General features: G+C 34.0%; 3 protein-coding genes across 3 annotated transcripts; 1 reads left to right on the forward strand and 2 right to left on the reverse strand.

Annotated features, from left to right (window-relative positions):
• Positions 1-712: 712 nt before the first annotated feature.
• LOC105786424 (uncharacterized) lies at positions 713-4,194 on the forward strand. The gene is made up of 9 exons (XM_052620542.1): positions 713-791; positions 971-1,076; positions 1,972-2,445; positions 2,649-2,829; positions 2,960-3,254; positions 3,324-3,396; positions 3,471-3,561; positions 3,635-3,714; positions 3,800-4,194. The coding sequence occupies exons 2-9, from the start codon at positions 987-989 to the stop codon at positions 4,058-4,060; spliced, it is 1,545 nt and encodes a 514-aa protein (XP_052476502.1). The 5' UTR covers positions 713-791; positions 971-986; the 3' UTR covers positions 4,061-4,194.
• A 535-nt stretch (positions 4,195-4,729) lies between these two features.
• LOC105786425 (dnaJ protein P58IPK homolog) lies at positions 4,730-9,165 on the reverse strand. Its single transcript, XM_012612841.2, has 9 exons — positions 8,905-9,165; positions 7,663-7,828; positions 7,277-7,478; positions 7,040-7,200; positions 6,862-6,955; positions 6,126-6,338; positions 5,933-6,013; positions 5,243-5,461; positions 4,730-5,167 (listed from the first exon to the last, which is right to left on the reverse strand). Exons 1-9 carry the CDS (start codon positions 9,035-9,037, stop codon positions 4,964-4,966), a joined length of 1,473 nt encoding a protein of 490 aa, XP_012468295.1. The 5' UTR covers positions 9,038-9,165; the 3' UTR covers positions 4,730-4,963.
• A 1,400-nt stretch (positions 9,166-10,565) lies between these two features.
• On the reverse strand, positions 10,566-14,189 carry LOC105786426 (syntaxin-71). The gene is made up of 9 exons (XM_012612844.2): positions 13,855-14,189; positions 13,552-13,677; positions 13,153-13,315; positions 12,273-12,358; positions 12,069-12,137; positions 11,931-11,975; positions 11,767-11,829; positions 11,602-11,678; positions 10,566-10,902 (listed from the first exon to the last, which is right to left on the reverse strand). The coding sequence occupies exons 1-9, from the start codon at positions 14,008-14,010 to the stop codon at positions 10,887-10,889; spliced, it is 801 nt and encodes a 266-aa protein (XP_012468298.1). The 5' UTR covers positions 14,011-14,189; the 3' UTR covers positions 10,566-10,886.
• Positions 14,190-14,568: the final 379 nt, after the last annotated feature.

Raw genomic sequence — 14,568 nt, forward strand, 5'->3', positions numbered from 1 at the left:
ATTATTATTATTATTATCTTTTTCATACTTTAATATAGTTTTAAATAGAAGAACTAAAATTAACATGTCTAGAGATCAAATCCGTATCCAATAGATTTATAAACAAATTCTTTATCATTACAACAATAATAATTATTAAGTAATTTTTTAAAAATAAACTTTAACATAAAATGTTTTATTTCACCAAATTTGTGTATATAGGTAATGTCATCGATTGAGTTGGTGTCATAAGTTAACTCGACACTAACTCGTAATTAATGTAGTTATTTATGCGTTTAAATTTTGTTTTAATCACAATTTAATCTATTTTTATTTTAATATCGTGCATATTTCATGTGTTAATATAATTAATCAATCTCAAACATTAAGTTTCATTATTTATTATATATTATTTTAAACACAAATTTATATTCTAAATACGTGATTTCTACATTTCTAATATAAATAATTAAATTATGAAAATTTATATAAATTACATACAATTATCATAAAATAAATATAATCCAAATATAAGAATTTTAGTGAATTAAAATTATAATTTCCCTGTAGAACCAAAATCATGTGACAAACCCACCTTGCCAAATAATATTGTAACTAAATTTGTTACTTTGTCTCCATTTCATCATCAAACAAATACACTAACATCAGCAAAATTTTGTTTTCAATTTTATTTTAAATTAAAAAATACTTTTTTTTATTTAAAGTTTTTTAAAAAAATTCAATGAACTCTTCTCTCTTTCTCTCTCTTTTCCCTTAAGATGGCCACCTCAGTTTGCTCATATAATCTCTCTGTCAGTTTCCCTTACCTGTTTTTCATCAACCAGTGTAAAAAGATTTTCAGACAAAGTTCAAAGAAACAGTTTTTTTCTTGTCAGAAAATCATAATTGAAGTTAACTATAAAACACCCCCCCATCATCATCTGTCTCTTCTGAAAAAAGTTTGAATCTTTTCTCTTTCTTTTTTTCTCAGAAAATTGTTATGAAACATGGAAAATGAAGGAGACCATGTTTTGAAGAATGGTGAAGGAACAAGCAGCTGCAATAGCAACAACACTCTTAATCCTCCACTTCAAAGGGTACTTTTATTTTTTATTTTCTTGTCTTGCTTGATAAAAATCATAGCTTTCTTTTTTTGTCCATTTTGAACCTTTTAGCTGTTTTTTTTTTTTTTTGCTTAAAGATCATGAATTTCTTGTCCTGTTTTTGATCTGTTTTCTTTTTTTTTTTTTTAAAGTCGAAGAGAAAATTTGAAGAATTAGAGTTTCAACTAAAAAGTGAAAAGCCTTTGTTGCAGTCTGCAAATTTTTGGGGAAAAATATTGTGTTAGATTGTAAGGTATATATAGGTTTATGTGGAATTTTATCAAACACTAAGCAATCATAAAGATTAAAACTAAGCCATGTTTTTGGAACTAGCAATTCATAAACAATTCTTCATAATTGTTGAGGGGTGGTGTGACTCATTCGAGAGAAATTTTCGAAGCGTGGTCTAATTGACGGGACAGCTGACCGGACCCCAATAACCGAAGCTACAATCTTCCACAAGTGACCTATATGCCATAGGTCAGGGGTTCGAATCCCTTGGTGGATGGCCGTATGTCCATGTACAGTTGAGGGGCTCCCGGCTCTGCCGTTCGCGGCATGCTGGCTCTTGGTAGAGCACGGGAGACAAAACCTTCTCAAGGGACAGTACTTTCGGTTGTTGGGGTCTGATCAGTTGCCCGACAGACACACTTTGTAGATTTCTTCCCAACCGACTCTCAACAATAATAAATGAGGATGGATAATTAAGGTAACAGTTTCAGCTTCTCTTCATCCTTTTGATTCCATGAATATCTATTGATTGAAGCTGTTTTTTTCATTTGAGATTGTAAGTTCATTGAATTGGTAATCTATTGAAGCTAAGGATCCTAATATATCTGCCATATGAATATTGATTGAATGATTTAAAAGTTGCAACTTGTCTTCACAGTTTGCAGATTCAACCGAGATAATCGAAGAGACGCCACACGATCAGCACCGAAGACAAGATGATCTCGTCTTAGAGATACCAAATCGAAGTGTTGAGGATGTGAGGGAGGAGTTTGTAAGAATAGACATGACCTTGACACCAACAGCTACTCCTAGAAGAGTCAATTTTTCACCTATGCCTAGTCCTATTTTTAACAGATTCGACGAGTCCCCTATCTATTCATCGCCGAAGAGTAAACCGTCCTTAAAAGGCCTCCTTCCGAAGTTGAGTTTCAAATATCGAAACACTAATTTGGAGATCGAGAAGGCTGCTATCTTAGCACTAGGAGGTTCATCAGCAGATATACAAGGAAAGCCTCGTATCCCGAGAACGTTTTCTCTCTCGAAGATTTTCACACCGAGAGCTAAAAATACTTCATCATTACCTGGTACACCGATTGCACATTCAAACCCCGAGTCCACGCACGGGGGGCAGGTAAATTAGCCTTCAACAACCCAATTTTGAACAACAAACACACGAACCAGGATTTATGTTGTACTTTTCCAAAGTTGTCAATTCATCATGCTCGTTACATTCATTGGCACTTATATATATAACCGATGCTTATATACTCCGAAACTCCCACTGTGTGTTGTACTATTTTCTACTTGATTCTTACAGAATTGCTCACTTTACAGAAAGGAGGGATCACCGGACCACCCATTCATCGTTCCCATTCAGTGCCTACACTTAACAAAGATGGAAGCATAACGCAATTGGATTCTTTTGGCGGTGTATTTCGTGTAATTCCTACAACTCCACGAGTAGTCAAAGGAACAGTTGTAACAACATCAAACATAGTTATCAAAAGTGATATGGGTAATTTTTCGATTAACTCTACATTCTTATGATTACGTATGGTATTTTCATATGCTGGCAAAATTTTCAATTTTAGCTTTTCTATGCTTGTGATAACCAACCTATGTCATATGTTAGTCTTATTGTTCAGATGGAAACGATGATGATGGTGAAGATATTCCCGAAGAAGAAGCTGTTTGTCGAATTTGCTTGATCGAACTCGGAGAAGGAGCCGAGACCCTTAAGATGGAATGTAGCTGCAAAGGTGAACTTGCCCTTGCGCACCAAGAATGTGCCATAAAATGGTTTAGCATCAAAGGTAACAAAATGTGTGACGTGTGCAAGCAAGAAGTTCAAAACTTACCCGTCACTCTTTTACGGATTCAAAACGCTCAAGCTCATAACATGAGAGGACCTGGGGTACGAATTGAGTCTGCTAGATACAGGCAAGTATTTCGGTTCGAGATTATCTTCAACGATTGCATGTTTTTAACATGAAAGTACTTTTTTCGCAGGGTTTGGCAGGATGTCCCGATTCTCGTCATTGTTAGCATGCTTGCTTACTTTTGTTTTCTCGAGCAGCTGTTGGTAAGTTTAGCAATTTCCAAAATTTCCCTTCGTTACGAACTTTTTAGCTGTTCCTAAACTTGCTACGTGCTCAGGTTTCGAAAATGAAGTCCGGTGCTATCGCTATCTCTCTTCCGTTTTCATGTATATTGGGCCTCCTTGCATCCATGACGTCAACAACAATGGGTAACTTTCTTTCGATAGTCTCCTTTTTGCGCATTCCATTATCCGTCTTACGGTACCTTGTTTTTCTTTTCAGTAAGGAGAAAATATGTCTGGCTTTACGCTACGATTCAGTTCGCGCTGGTGGTTCTTTCCGCTCATCTTTTCTACTCATTGGTAAAACTTAGAATTTAGAAGTCTCGGGTTATAACTTGCATTATTCGGATATAGAACCTTATATTGTGTTTCTTGTGATTGACAGCTCCATGTACAGGCTGTTCTTTCGGTTCTTCTCTCGGCATTTGTTGGGTTTGGGTCCACAATGTGCGGAACCTCTATTATTTACGAGGTTTCGGGAGCGTGGGAAAGGCGGCACATAGAGTCAAACCAACCGCTTAGTTCTCAAGAGGTACCACGGCCCAATCAAGCACCGGTAATGGCACCGTTACAAACACAAACGGATACAAACGCCCATGGTAATGAACCTGAAAGGAGAGCTTTAGAAAGTGGGAATGCCAATTAAGTTTATAACATCTATAAGGTGTAAAAAATGGTGTTCAATGAAAGTTTTCTGTTGTACATATACCATCTCATTTTGTAGAGATGCTTTACATGCTTGTCTATTGTTGATTTTATAAAACGTTACTTGGGGAAAAAGCTCTTCTCCTTTTTTGTTCTTTGGGTTCAATTTCAGTTCCAATAATAGGCTATAATAATCCTTCAATTCCCATAAATTATTGGTTAAATTCTGGTATAGTCCCTATACTTTGCAAAAGTTGTGAATTTAATATATGTACTTTTCAAATTAATTAATTTTAATTTTTATATTTTTGAATTTCAAATTTTAGTCTGATTCAAACAGTAACAATGAAACCCGTTTAATTAAATCCAATTACTAGTTATATACTATGCGTATAGTTGTTTACCGCATTTAGGTTTTAAAAATAGCAAAACTTAACACATTTAGTGAGGTCATGAATTTTAAATTCGAAAAGTATAAAACTAAAAATGACCAAATTAAATGTAAAGACTAAATCTCACAATTTTCGCCTTCGCAAAATATAGGGATCAATAGCAGAATTTAACCTAAATTATTTCCACAAATCAAATAAGAGGTGGATCAAACAATCAATTTTATAGCTACTAACAGTAAAGATTATGGAGTGAATGCTCAAAAGAAGAACTCAACATATAGCTAAATGAAGGCATTTCAATTTCCTATCAACAACTTATACAAGCTTTAAAATCAAATGAAATGAAATGGAGCAAAACTTTGTGAAAGGGCATAAATTGTTCATCTAAGAAACCAATTGTAGTGGTATAAAGTTACATACTTGCTGAAAGATTGTCAGTCTTCTAGTCATATTGATGTTTACGGCTCAAGAACGAGCGAAAAATGTGCTCTTATAACCGATTCCCGAAGGTATCAAAAGTTGAAACCGAAACCACCACCACCACCACCTGGAAATCCTCCTCCAAAGCCACCGGGAAACCCGCCATCAAACGTAAATGTGAAATGTTGTCCTCCACCACCACCGCCAAACGGATTGAAACCACCACCTCCCATACCTATGTCTTCAATATCTTCTCCTCTATCATACCTTGTTCTTTTTTCCTCGTCTCCAAGAACCTGTAAGCAACATTTCATTCATGTAAAAAACAAATGGGATTGATAAAGAAAGTTAAATATTAATGAATCATATACCTCGTACGCAGCAGCGATTTCTCGAAATTGTGCCTCAGCTTCTTCTCTATTATCAACATTCTTATCAGGGTGCCATTGTAAAGCGAGTTTCTTGTACGCACGTTTTATTTCAGCTACCGAAGCAGTCTTTGAAACACCGAGAATTTTGTACCAGTCTTTGCGTTTGCTCATCTTTAAAGCTTTCTCAGCCCTCATAAGCGCCTCACGGATATTCATATCCTGCAAATCAATTTTTAGCTCTCATGAATTAGAGGTACAAGTGATTAGGACAATAGCCAAATATAACTCTCAAAGTCGAACCAGAGGTTATTGCTCAGTGTGTTTTGGTAGGTGCCATGGGTCGTGGACTCAAGATACCTATCTTATGCATGGTATCCTCTAATTTGTAACCTGGGTTTCTTACTTAGCAACGATTCTAACAAAGAGTAAGAAACCATGAAAATGAACTTTGGTAGAATTCAAAAGATCTTCAAAATGCACAAATCGAAACGACTACAAAACCAGTCTTAGATTCAAAAAATTGTTGTTATGAGGAACCACAAAAGAGAACCGTGTATCTTTAGGTGTAGAAACAAATATGTGCATAGCATGTTACTGGTCTAAATACCATAGAGAAGCCTAAAACTATACTCTGGAAGAAGAAAATTTTAATCGAGATAATTGTCATCCAAATTTGATATTATGACTAACCTGAGGTGATTTCTCAGCTGCCGATTTTAGGTCTTCAACGGCACCTTCCCAGTCCTCTGTTAAAAGTTTAGCTTCACCCCTCTGACACATGCACACATAGTTAAAGAGCGAGAATTACGGCATAATGTACTTCAACCAACTGCAGTATAAAGTTCGACAAAGTGAATCGTTATCATTTGACTATACAACAAACCTGTACTAAAGCTTCGAGAAGTTCCTTATCAATGTTAAGCGCCTCAGAGCAACTACTTAAAGCATCCTTCCCTCTTCCGAGCCTAACCAAGACCTTACATAATCCAAGGTGAAGATGCACGTTATGAGCGAGATGATTTGGGTCCAATGCAAGTGCTCCTTTGTAGTCCTCAACGGCAACGCGCAGCTTACCCTTGTTTGCATTATCTTCTGCCTACACATTCCAAGAGTCGAAATATCTTGATAAAATAAGGCCAATACCCCATGTATCTAAACCCTATAGGCCTACACTAATCTCAAACAAACAAAAAAAACAGGTAAAAGTACTATGGATGCCCTTATATTGGGGTCGAATTGCATTTTGCCCCTATTACTAAAAAAAAAAAGCAAATTAGTCCATTCATGTTAGATCAAAGAGCAAACTCGTCCTTTTATTAAAAATTCTATCCATTTTTACAATTAAAAATTGGTCCCTGTACGTTAGCATAAGGTACATGTGGCACGCCACATATAATCTGGTTATTTTAATAGCCACACTAGTTTTTAACAGTAAAAATAAATTAAATTTTTAACAGAAAGGATCAGTTTGCTCTATGATCTAATGTAAAAGGACTAATTTGCCTATTTTTTGAATAAAGAGGACAAAATGCAATCTAATTCTTAATACAGGTGCATCCAAGGAACTTTTACCAACAAAACCAAAAAGGAGAATTTGGAAACATGTTTGGTGGGCATACACTTTTAGTCTTCTTCAATAAATTTTTCAATCTAAAATATGCTTTCTTCAGTTCACCGTGCTCTGGATCGAGGCGAAGACCTTTCTGGTAATGCCTGAAAATATCATGTATTATAACTATAAATCCCAATTATGTATGTGATTTCAATAGCTCATAAACAAGAAAATTTTAAACAAACCTTTGGGCAACATCATGATCTGCTAAATAGTAATAAGCATGACCACGGAGGAGTAAGGCCTCAAGATTGTTCTCATCTTCCTTGAGAATAAACCCGGATTCGGAAATAACACTAGAATAGTCTTTAGCCGCTAAAAGCAGTTTCAACTTTAGCATCTTAGCCTGCAGCAAATGAAGCATATTAGAGTTTATGAATATTGCTATAAAAAATAAAACAGAAATGTAAAGTATATGCTACCTTCGAGCATGCTGGAGAAAAAACGAGTACAACTTTATCCACATAATCCAAAGCTTTTGTATAATCCTTGGACTCAAATAAACTGAAAGCTGTTTCCAAAGCACTTTGAGCCTGATGTAACTGAGATAGTTCCTTTTCAGCAACAGAATTTCTGGGTTTTAGTTCTAGAAACTTTTTGTAGCTTTTCTCCGATTCCTCGTATCTGCAATGAAAAAGCATTTTTAGTACAGACAAATGTCATCAAAGACTTCAGGATAGCTCAATAAAATCATAGTTTAGTAGTAGTTTTCATCATTTTTTTAACCAAAAATGTGAAAGGAAAAAAGAGTACTGCGAATGATAGATTATGTATATATATATCCAAACTTCCTATGATTCAACAATACCGGCATAGCTGACGTAAAAGAGATGCACGGCGCATATATGCTTCTGAAAGTGCTGGATCTGCCTCAATAGCAGCATTGAGATCATTGAGTGCCTCACTATAATGCTTCACTTTTATACTCTGTGAAACTCTCTCGAACAACTCAGCAGCATTTCCTAGATTTTCATCTACACATCCAAGTTGAAATGTTAAGCAAAGACATATTGAAAGTATATGCAATGGTTGCAAACTCCAAGAATATTAATTTCGATATTCAAAAAGCAAGCACTGGCTATTTGGCTCCTCAGACTTAAAACATCATACAACAATAAAACAGACGATGCACTTCTATGAAGACATTGCTGAGCACCTAGTCTAGCCAAGTGGTAGTGTTCTTACCCACTAATGCCATATAAGGGCATGGATTTCAACCCCACCAAGGAGGCCAAAATGCTAAACATTTCCTTGGTGGCGAGGCGCTCCCCAAACTCCATGAACCCGTTGGGCTCTCCTTGGAGTTGGGAGACAAAACCCGAGGCTAAAACTGACCATAGATACCCCGAGCACAATTCCTCCACTGTTTGAGGGCCCGATCAGCTGCTCTATGGACAACACTTCAAAGACTACTCCCGAAAGAGAGCTGATTCCCCTCAACACTTCTCAATTCATTTCATATGGTACATTTTGAAGCAAGTTCGATCACAAAAACAGGTATTTTCAACCCGAATTATCCAAGAGACAAATTCTAATTCATCAATGTTCACAATAGAAGGCTAATGACTAATTACCAAATATGATGATAAACCATAAAATATGATAAAACTATCCATCCTAACCCAATTAAGATCCAATATATTTGATAATCATTTTACTAGATAATGGCGATTTTTGCATATCATAAAATTCAAAACTTTTTCCCATTTGCAATTTTAAAATTTTCATTTTATTTTTCTCACAATTCTACTCAAGTTGGATGAATTAATATAGCAATGCATAAGCAATTAATAAAAGCATAAAATGACTAATTGACTATATAAAAAAACAGATTAAAATTTCCCTTTTCCCCTTCGAAGACTTCCGACTTTCTCACAATCTTTAACCCAAAAACATGATTTAACCACACTCAAACAAAACCCCAGATAAGATTAAAGCTAAAGCACACTAATTTTATTTTGAAAAAAAAACACAGATCAAACTATCAAATCTGCAACAAATTAATGGGAATACTTCAAAAAACACAACAAAGTTAAAAAAGAAAACTAACCCAAAGCAGAAACGAGAGGCTGAAGAAGCAAATGCTGACAAACCAATACAAAATTCAGTATAAAAGCTGTGTAGACAAGTCCTTTCCAAGCCATTGAATTGAAGGCCCAGTTCAAACTCAAACTCTTCAACATTGTTCTTCCTTCAGTTCTCTATAAATCAATAGATTTACATAGGAACACCTTTTTGATGTTTAATTGGCAATTTTTTTGGGTTCGGGTATTTTGAGAAAACCAAATATTTGTCAGTAAATGAAAATAAAAAAATTAATGGAATTTGAATTTATAAAAAATTTGTTCGAATATTTTTTAGAAGAAATGATCGATGATCCGAGGATTTGCATGTCATTCCACGTTATTTCAACCAATTGATGGAATACACGTAGAATTTAATGGGACCAAAGTGTACGTGGAATTTTTAGCGGTAGAATATTGACACGTCATAGATAATTTTTCTCTCGACTTGAGACTGGCCCAATTCAAATAATTTCCTGGATTTCCTTACTGTTGGGCCATAAAAAAGCCCAAGGAACTAGACCCATCCATAAATTTGATTCTTTTTAAATCATTAAAAATTTTAAAATGAAAAAAAATTAAAATCTATAGAAAGTAGTAAAAAATATTTAAAATTCAAAATTGTCCAAAAAGTTTTAAAAATTCAGTACATTTATAAAAATATTTCTAAATTTTTTAAATGACAATCAATTTCAAAACTTAAATAATCGAAAAAATCTAAACATTTAAATTTTATAAAATTCAAAATCTTTTCAAAATATTACTTGTCTGGAATATCTTTCTATATTCTTTGCAATTGATTTTTAGTTTGATATACTACTTTTTTGACGAAATTTTTATTAAAATTTACAAGTGATGATACTGTTTATGAAAAATTTATCAAAAAAAAAATTCTTTTATGGAATTTTTTTTCAGTTGGATGAATATTTTATAAAAAAAACCAATTTTACACAAATGCCCTTTCAATTTTTTCCTCTCAACTAAGCACCCTAAGGGTGGATTTGGATGGACGGTAGGGTGCGATACAATGTATTTAGCTTTTTTTTTTTCTCAAACTATAATATCACTACAATATCTAATCTCATCACTACCGCTATTTTTACACTAACTATAGGCAAACGCACTGCCTATCCAAATCCATCCTAAACTTCTCAAGTTTGTTATTCTAATAACCAACTTGGCAACATTAGTAAGCGTAGTTTAGCTAAAATATTCGATAAATCTTTATATTCTTTACAAATTTAAAATTTAATCCATCTATTTTTGAGACTTCAAAATTAAAATCCAATTATTAATCTATTAAAAATTTTCTTTTTCTTTGTTGAATTTGTTGATATGACACTTTTAAATAAATAAATAAAACTCACTTGATAATCATGCAACCAAAAATGACATTATAATGAACCTGAATTTAACAAAATAATTTTAACAATGTTAATAATTAAATCCAAGTTTGAAATCTGACTAAATTTCTAAAATAAAAATACAAGAACTAAATTCCAAAGTTTACAAAACCACGATATAATGATTGATTCTTAATTAAGTGATTGGGATTTAGCTCTTAATAGCTTTACTTACCAAAATACCACACTATATATATAAGCCAATTTAAATAACGTTAACAATGCCCCATATCTGGATGAAGAAATACACAAAACAATGCACTATATAATTTTTCCAGAGTATGATAACAATGTCCATATCTGGATGAAGAGCAATGAAAGCATTAGTATCATTTTAAAATAATGTGATAATGCATCTCTGTAAATCACATAATATATAGACATTTTACGGTTGTCGAATTTATATAGAAAGATAAACTCACATTATGCCAGTGTGACAAATGATTCCCACAAAAGAAACAAATCAAATACGAGATCGACCACCTTAGCAAGCCCTCAAGATGGAAGACAATGCAAGAAAAGATGACAGCACATAAGGGAAAGGATCGACTTATCCTTTTATCGCTTCATTTCTTCAAAACACTGTAAATGAGGGACATTTTAAGGTTTAGGGTGACCGCTTCTCAACGATAAAAACAAAAGAAATGTGAGAACAAATGAGCTATTCGGCCTAAATCATTACTTGAAAAAACCAAAATCCAAAATGTATCCCCAAATAAAACTGAAGCACATCATATGAGTTCAATTAAAATGATATTCTATGACATAGAATATGATTATGTCGCTTCGATTATTCATTTTATTCTTTAATTACCCATGTCTGAGACATTGTTTGGACATGAGTATGAAGGATATGACCCTCCACTTTAAGGTATAATAAAGAACTTCAAAAAAACAAACCTTTGTCCAGGGGCGAAGCCAAAAATTATTTTAGGGGGGGGCCAAGATTAAGTTATATATTTTCATGAGAGCTAAAATGTATTTCACCCTTGTATTGGCTTATATCTTTATGGTTTTCGAAAGGACTAAATTAAAATTCTAGCATTTTGGGGGGCCAAACTATAATTTTACCATATATTAGCTTAAGATTTAACAAATTTTGAGGGGTCTAAAGCAGCAATTTCCCGTTGGGGAGGGGGGGGGGGGGGAGCCCTACCCTTGTTAAACACATACCAATATCCTTGCACGTTTTTTATTCACTAGAGCGTTAGACAAAAGCTTATGATGCAGGGTTTTTCTTTTATTCATTTTTTTAATAGAAGGCATGAGTTTGAAGCTTACTTGTATAAATAGGCAGCAATTCCCAAAACTATGCATAATAAGACAATATCGATGCAGAAATTTCGGCTGGATCTCAGCTGGATAAAATCAGAAACTTAAGTCAGATCCAACAAAGAAAAATGAAAAAGGATGAAATCTACAATTAATGAAGCTATAATGAATCACCTGAGTGACAGTGTGTTTAAGTCTGACATTGGTATTCTTTAGGTCACCAGCTGCCTTATCCACCTGTAAAATGTGTAAGGAACAAAATACATAGTGTAAATTGGTAATCTAAGCAGTTACTAAGATAGTAAGATGTATAATAACATGATGGTCATGATGTTAACCTTGGTTTCAATTTCATCCATCAAAGGAACTTGCCTATCCAATTCCTGCACGTATCACAAGTAACACTTAAGTAGAAAGCATAAATGTTACAATACATCATATTGAATAGTTTCAAATGACAATCAAGGCAGCCTTACCTCATTCATATCATGAGCCATGTTCTTTAAAGTATCCAAACCTTCTGAAATCATATCTAAACCTTGGTCCTACATGGATATCAAAAGAAATAAAAAGTTAATCATAGCTCCATCAATGTGGTGCATGCAAGCAAAACACAAGCAAGCTTTCCTTCCAAAGGAAGAAGGATCAAAAACAATAGCATCAGCAAAAGTTCAACTTGCCTGCTTCATTCTTCGCATTTCATACTCCTGCCTGAATTGACTTGACTGCTCAGATTCTTGAAAGTATTCATTATCAAATCGCCCATCTATGAACAATATGAATATGTAAGTACAACAAATCATAAGATTTTCCAGGCAAAAATTTCAGAGGTTAAGAAAGAGTAATTGATAAATTCTGCATGATAAACTATGACAGAAAATTTTCCCATCACAAATAGTCAGATATTAATAAAAGAATGAGTGGTTTTATACTTGGCATAAGTAAGCACCCTCCTTGCTTTATTATTACTGAAGCAATACATGGTCAAGTATAAAACTTTTAATATATTTGAGATAGCATTCATATGTTTATCTCTCTCTCCCCAACATTTTCTGGGGTTCCCACTATTACTTCTATTTCTCCATCTTTATCTCCCGAATTCTTCTATTTTATCTGAGTCAAGCTATTGTTCTTTATCCATTTTTTCCCAACTTTTCATCTTAAGGTTGAAGCAGCTCTCATAAAACAAAATAACACTCCTCGCATCATTATGTACACCACCACCAAATAAAATGAACCATTAGACCACATTTGCCCTTCCCAAAACAAACAAAAACGAAAGTAGGGAAGTATAACATGAAACAAAACCAACAATTTGGTTTTAGAAAGATATTCAAAGACAGCATATCATCGTCTAAAACCATATCATTTGAACGGAACAAGAAAATTAAGGACAGTAGTCTCATTTTTTATTTTGTTATTGATCAGTGAGTCAAGCCATTTGTCTTCAAAGATCAGGTTATCCTTATTTCATTCCGCAAAGGTCATATAGATTATTTACATAAAAATTTACACTACGTGTATATAATCTCAATAAATTTCAATGAAGTTAAGAATCACCTGAGTCAAACTTAATTTCAGTACGAGAAGCTGAAGGTGTTGAAGACATCCAGCCTCCAGTTTTAGGAGCAGCAGTTCCATCAGGTATAGCTTGAATCCTATCCGGCAATGCGAGGACCAGATCACTACGAGCAGTCATCTCTTCGGTTGAAATCCCTTTAACCTGAAAGCAAATTCCAAAATTTATCACACTAGAAGTCTGAACTAATTGATTTCTCAAGTCCACAAATACAGAATACCCTTAAACATGTAAAATAAAATGCATTATCACAAAAATATAGCCTATGCTTGTGTTACATAACAATACAACCAATCAATTACTAGTAAACGAGCTCACATTTACAATAAACTGTTAAAACTTATTTTTTGGAAATTTTAGAGATAAGATAAGAAGGTAACCTTCTTAACAGCCAACCTCTGCAGTTTAGGGACCTCCTCAAGCAATCGAGCCTTGGTTCGACGAATCTCAGCATTCACCGCAACAGCAGATGCCTTACTTTTCTCCTTGGAAACAAGCTCCGCTTTCTAAATCAAATCGAATTAAACATAATTCAAATTGAAGACATAAAAACCCTAATTCTTGCTGAAAAACTCTCAATTAAACAAAAAGCAGAGAAGACTGACACTCTAAATCGCAAGCTTAAACCTAACAAATCTCAACAAAAATAAGCTTAAACCAAATAGATTAGATCGGGAGTTTACTTGAAGAGCGGATTCAATGTCGGCTTCAATAGCAGCGTATTGGCGAGCAAAGGCATCGTCGCCGGAGATATTTTGGTCTCGCTGCTTTTCGACGTCGTATTTGTCGTACTTCTTACAGATCACATCTACTCTGGTCAATATATCAATGACAGTCATTTTCTTCTTCTTCCTCTTCTTCTTCTTCTTTTGTCTAATTAGCTTCGATGAGTCTACCGATAAATGTAGCTGTTTGGATGAAAAGAAAAGAAAAGAAAAGAATTTGATTTCTTTTTTTCCGCCGTTAATATTGGTAACTGAACCAACCTCCAGACTCCAGAGATTCAAAAATTAAAACAGTTTCATAAAAAATAAAAAGACAATGAAAATGAACTACAGCCTGCAACACGTTTTCTTTAAAGGGTTAATATACCATCTAGTACCTGAATTTGACTTCAAGGTGCAATTTGGTACCTGAGTTTTTTTATTCCAATTTGGTACTTAAGTTTAACCAGAACAAATAATGTCACGTGGCTCAATAAATATTTGACATGTGTGCTTTAATAAAAAATTAAGTACTTAATTGAGATAAAAATACTTCGAGTAATAAATTGAATATTAAAGTCAAATTTAGGTACTAAATTAGGATAAAAAACCTCAAGTATCAAATTTAAAATTCAGTTACTAAAGTGAACATTGAAACTAAACTCAGGTATCAAATTGGGACAAAAACTAAAG

This window comes from Gossypium raimondii, chromosome 1 (genome assembly GCF_025698545.1).
Source record: "Gossypium raimondii isolate GPD5lz chromosome 1, ASM2569854v1, whole genome shotgun sequence".
NCBI lineage: Eukaryota > Viridiplantae > Streptophyta > Magnoliopsida > Malvales > Malvaceae > Gossypium > Gossypium raimondii.